General features: G+C 57.4%; 1 protein-coding gene across 1 annotated transcript in view; it reads left to right on the plus strand.

Annotated features, from left to right (window-relative positions):
* Window positions 1-4,073, plus strand: part of DPEP1 (dipeptidase 1) — a 6,459-nt gene extending 2,386 nt beyond the window's left edge. Inside the window, exons 2-10 of the mRNA XM_003800834.3 lie at window positions 1,848-1,980; window positions 2,071-2,203; window positions 2,328-2,478; window positions 2,613-2,682; window positions 2,926-3,102; window positions 3,176-3,260; window positions 3,342-3,417; window positions 3,557-3,692; window positions 3,766-4,073. Coding sequence (XP_003800882.1) covers window positions 1,848-1,980; window positions 2,071-2,203; window positions 2,328-2,478; window positions 2,613-2,682; window positions 2,926-3,102; window positions 3,176-3,260; window positions 3,342-3,417; window positions 3,557-3,692; window positions 3,766-3,924 — 1,120 coding nt within the window. The 3' untranslated portion in view covers window positions 3,925-4,073. The remainder of the gene's footprint in view (window positions 1-1,847; window positions 1,981-2,070; window positions 2,204-2,327; window positions 2,479-2,612; window positions 2,683-2,925; window positions 3,103-3,175; window positions 3,261-3,341; window positions 3,418-3,556; window positions 3,693-3,765) is intronic.
* Window positions 4,074-5,099: the final 1,026 nt, after the last annotated feature.

Here is a 5,099-nt window from a genome sequence, read left to right on the forward strand (position 1 = left end):
AAAAAAAAAAAAAAAAAAAGAAAGTAACGCGGCTCAGAGAGCCAGAAATGCTTAGGGGCTTGGGTTAGGGATCTGGGATTGGCCAAAGAGTGAGAGAATTTAGGGTAGCTTGGCAGTCAGAATCAAAACAATAACAATGAACCTATTAGTATTAGCAACTCTTGCAGGCAGGAGACCCAAATAATTAGCTCCAACAACAGAGAATTACAGGGAGATGCTGGTAGGGCTGCTGCTCCCACAGCCATCTCACAGTCTGAAGTGGCTACAAAGTTCCAAACATCACATTCATATGCAGCCAGAGGAAGGAGGAAGGGACAAAGCAGTGGCAAGCAACATGTGTCAAGAATAGTTTTGGCCAATGTCACACATAGGACTTGAGCATATGGCCCTGCACAGCTATGCAGGGGTTGGGAGTGTCATTTTGAATGACCATGTGTCCTGCAAAAAGTCGGGGGTTTTGTTACAAAGGAAAAGGAGAAAAATGGACAACTGAGGCAGTCTTTCCCATAAGTGGTTGCTGTTCTAGCACTTTCTCCTTGAGAAAGACACCCTGCCCCCACACCCCAGACACATAGATAAGGAGGGTGGATCTGATTAGACCCAGACTGTAGTCCTGCCCTCCACCTTTTTCCAGCATTGGGGGGGGGGTGGAGAGGAGGGAGTGGCTTCTGCCTCCTGGGTGGGTGCCTGAGCATTTGGAGAGACCCTGGACTGATTTCTCAGCAGAAGAGTAAAGTCCCCTTTTAGGAGGTTTGCCCAGCCCCAGCCCCACCCAGGTGTGGCTGCCGTGGTGCAGCTCCTTGCCAGAGCTCAGGTGTGTGTTCACGCAGCCCCTGTACCAGCTCTGTGCTAGCGCCAAGTGACTTTTACACCAGTGTCTGAGGCAAATGCCCAGCTGCCGGGGGTTGGGGGTGGGGGTGGGGTTACCAGCCCAGAGAGGGTACAGATGACAGGACCAAGACAGGTGGAGTGCCCCCAATGTCTCCAGAGGCATGGGCTGACCTACTCTGGACAGCGTACAGAGGGGCAGGCAGGTTGGGGCAGCGCGCAGGTGTGTCTGTGTGATAATAATGTGAGTAGTCACTGTATGCCACCCATAATTGACTTTCTGAGGAATATATGAAGGTATCTCATATTGCAGGTGAGGAAATTGAGGCAGGGACAGGCGGGAGCTGGAACTGGAGGTGGAAACCAGATGGGGTGGGGCCGTAGCCTTGCATCCTCACAACCACTAGTCACCAGTTGGGGGCAGGTGCTGTCTGGGGTGCTGAGCACTACTTTCCAGGGCACTCTGGCAGGTTCCGCTCCCTGCCCTGCCCCCCAGCTCCCAGGAAGCCTCAGGACCCTATTTTTGGAAGCCTAGAAGTGTTTGATTGGAAGTGGGTGCAGGGCTCTTCCCAAGGTACAAAAGCAGCAGAGGGGCCTGGGTACACCAAATCCCGTACTTGATGCCCAGCTCCCCCAGCCCCCCCACCAAGGGTGGATTTAATCTTTAAACTGAAAAGTATCAGATGCAGGGAGTATGTGTCCCACTACCAGGCTGTTGCCACCCTCCCATCTCCCCCTGTACAATTCTGAAGCAAAGCAGCCCCTTTGTGGAGGACCAGGCATGTGTGCTTCCTTCCTTCACAGTGGGAAATTGCCCAGCACACTGAAAACACAAGGCCTGGGCACAGTGGGACTGACGCCTGTGCAGGTGTGTTCAGATGACAGGCAATGCCTCACCCTGCGGCCTGGGCTTTCATCCTGGCTCCTTGGAAGCAGGAAGAGCACAGGGTCAGCCTGGAGGACAGGCGCTTGCAGGGCCCAAGACCTTGGGCTGCCCTGACTGCCTCTGGTCCCCCCAGGCACAACGACCTGCCTTGGAAACTGCTGACTGAGTTCAACAACCAGCTGCAGGAGGAGGAGGCCAACCTGACCACTCTGGCCAACACGCACACCAACATCCCAAAGCTGAAGGCTGGCTTTGTGGGGGGCCAGGTATGTCCTGCCCTCCCTTGGGGTCCATCCTATCTGCCTCTGGGGCCTGGTTGGGGTGCAGCACTTCCCTAACCCCTTCTGTCCCCCCAGTTCTGGTCTGCGTACACACCCTGTGATACCCAGAACAAAGATGCCGTGAGGAGGACGTTGGAGCAGATGGATGTCATCCACCGCATGTGCCAACTATACCCAGAGACCTTCCTGTGTGTTACCACCAGTGCAGGTAGGGTCCTGGCCTGGCCCCTAGGGCCCTGAGTCCCGCTCCTGCCATCCTGACAGTGCATGTGGGCACCTGCTGGGGGTGTCTCCAACCTCCTCGTGCCCAACTCTGCCCTGGGATCTTGCAGGCATCCGGCAGGCCTTCCAGGAGGGGAAGGTGGCCAGTCTGATTGGTGTGGAGGGTGGCCACTCCATCGACAGCAGCCTGGGTGTCCTGCGTGCCCTCTACCAGCTGGGAATGCGGTACCTGACGCTCACGCACAGCTGCAACACGCCCTGGTGAGCGGCCTGGTGCCAAGTCACACGCATCACCCTGCCCCTGGCAATTCCCTCTCTGAGACCCAGGCTGGGCCTTGTCTGGGTGGGCTGAGACCACCACTCTGCCCCTTGGGGCACCTGCTTTGTTCCCCCAGGGCTGACAACTGGCTGGTGGACACTGGAAGTGATGAAGCCCAGAGCCAAGGCCTGTCACCGTTTGGGGAGGTGAGTGGGCAAGGGAGAAGGCAGAAGGCCAGGGGGCGACCAGGACAAGGTTTCCACCAACTTGAGGCCTCATCTCCTATAAAATGGAGTTCTTATACCCAGCTACAACTCTCAGTGGCCACAAAACTTTCAGCCACCAGAGTTTAACTACATCTGGTCTAGCCAGGAGACTGAGCCCTCCCCTCTGCATGCCTGGACTCTGGGGTGGCTGTGACAGTGGACCCCTGAACCTTGTCTTCTCAGCGTGTGGTGAGGGAGATGAACCGCCTGGGAGTCATCATCGACTTGGCCCATGTGTCTGTGGCCACAATGAAGGCCACGCTGCAGCTGTCCAAGGCCCCGGTCATCTTCAGCCACTCCTCAGCCTACAGCCTGTGTAGAAATAGGCGCAATGTGCCTGATGATGTGCTACAGCTGGTGGTGAGGGCTGTGGGCCCATGGAGGGGGCCTGTCTGCCTGAGCCCCAGCACTCAGCCCCCTTCTCCCTGTGCAGAACAAGACTGGAAGCCTGGTGATGGTGAACTTCTACAATGACTACGTGTCCTGCACACAGGAGGCCAACCTGACCCAAGTGGCTGGTGGGTGGGGTTGGGGGGTGGTTCACTCCACCTGAGCTGGGGAAGGCCTTGGTTGGGACCCACGCCTGCCTCTCTGGGCAGACCACCTGGACCACATCAGGAAGGTGGCAGGAGCTGAAGCCGTGGGCTTTGGTGGGGACTTCGATGGTGTTTCAAGGTAAGGGAGTGAGATCTCTGTCCTGTGCTGGAAGCTTGAGGCTCATAACTCCATCCATGTCCCAAGGAGCCTAGCAGAGGGCTGTGTGTCTGAGGACAGGCCCAGGTCTGCAGGCCCAGTCCCCTCGGCTTCCATACAGGCTCCCTAAGGGACTAGAAGACGTCTCCAAGTACCCAGACCTGATCACAGAGCTGCTCAAGAGGAACTGGACTGAGGCAGAGGTCAGGGGTGCGCTGGCTGAAAACCTCCTAAGGGTCTTTGAGGCGGTAGAGCAGGTAAGGATGGGGCCACCCATGCTCCCCTCCCTTCTTGCCCACAGGCAGGCTGCCCATTTGTGTCTGTTCCCAGGTCAGCAATCACACTCAAGCCCCCGAGGAGGAGCCAATCCCGCTAGCTGAGATGGATGGGTCCTGCAGGACACAGTATGGCTACTCAAAGGCCCCCAGCACTGGCCACTGGCCAGGGGCCCTGCTGGCCTCTCTGATCTTCAGCCTGTACCTCCTGTGACCCACATCAGACCAGAGCCTAGGAGCCTGCTCGAGGCACAAGACCCAGCCTTCCCTCCTGAGGTGGCACCTAGGCTCCCTGGTGACACCTGGGGACAGCTCAGGCCATAGCTACCCAGCAGACTTGCAATAAAAGCAGTGGCCCCTCAAGTTCTGAGGGTGTGTGTTGTCAGTACCTGGCCCTGGGTGCTCCTGGGAGCAAACTACAGCAGTAGCTACCATTGATGTGGGGGACAGGATGAGCTCAGGAGTGTGAAGAGGGCTCAGCCACACACATGGCCTAAGGGTCTTTTAAAATCAGGCTGGCTGGATTCTCGTGGCCTCCTATGCACACACTCACACACCCCCACAAACACAAAACCACACATCCCCACACGTACACACCCACCCACACCATACATGCACACACCTACATGTACGCCCCCCTACCTAGTCCACTTTGGCTCTGGACCTCACAGCTCTGGCCCACTCCCTTGGCCTGGTCTCTTGGCACAGGGAAAGGTAAGGTCTGTGCCAGGAAGGGCTGCAGACTGCAGTGAGGAGCTGGAGGCTGATGGAGGGTGGAAACATGTGGGGCAGGGCTCCCTTCTAGGCCACTGCCCCCCGGACACCCCTTCTAGACAAGCTTGTGTTTCACATCTAGGCAAGAACTACTCTGCCCTGGCATCCTGCACCCTAACCCTAACCCTGAGGCATCCTTGGGCATGGGGGCACTAGGCCCTGCACAGGTGGTCTGTAGTTTCCCTCATACTCCCCTGTGGGTTCACTTGTCCTTCTCAGACCCAACCTCTCCAGGCGGAGGGCAACCACAGCCCTTGGTGCTGATGGGAGCCCACAGAAGGAAGGCAAGCAGGGTCCCTGTGGAGGCAGGGTAGGGGTCAGTACCTCCTGCAGCCAGTAGCACCCCCAGAAGGGACAGTTGCTGAGGTAACCAGGGCTTCTGTCCTGAGCCCCTGTTCAGTCCGGCTGACTTTTCTGGCTGGGGGTGTAGGCTGGGACCAGGACACGCAGAGTTGGGTTACCCTGGACAGCACCTGTCAGGAACAGACTAGTTGGCGATAAGGTATCAGATAGTTGGTTCGGCACCTGTGGCTCAAGCGGCTAAGGCGCCAGCCACATACACCTAAGGTGGCGGGTTCGAATCCCCAGCCTGGGCCCGCCAAACAACAATGATGG

This window comes from Otolemur garnettii, unplaced genomic scaffold, assembly GCF_000181295.1.
Source record: "Otolemur garnettii isolate 467f Iridium unplaced genomic scaffold, OtoGar3 scaffold00185, whole genome shotgun sequence".
NCBI classification, from domain to species: domain Eukaryota; kingdom Metazoa; phylum Chordata; class Mammalia; order Primates; family Galagidae; genus Otolemur; species Otolemur garnettii.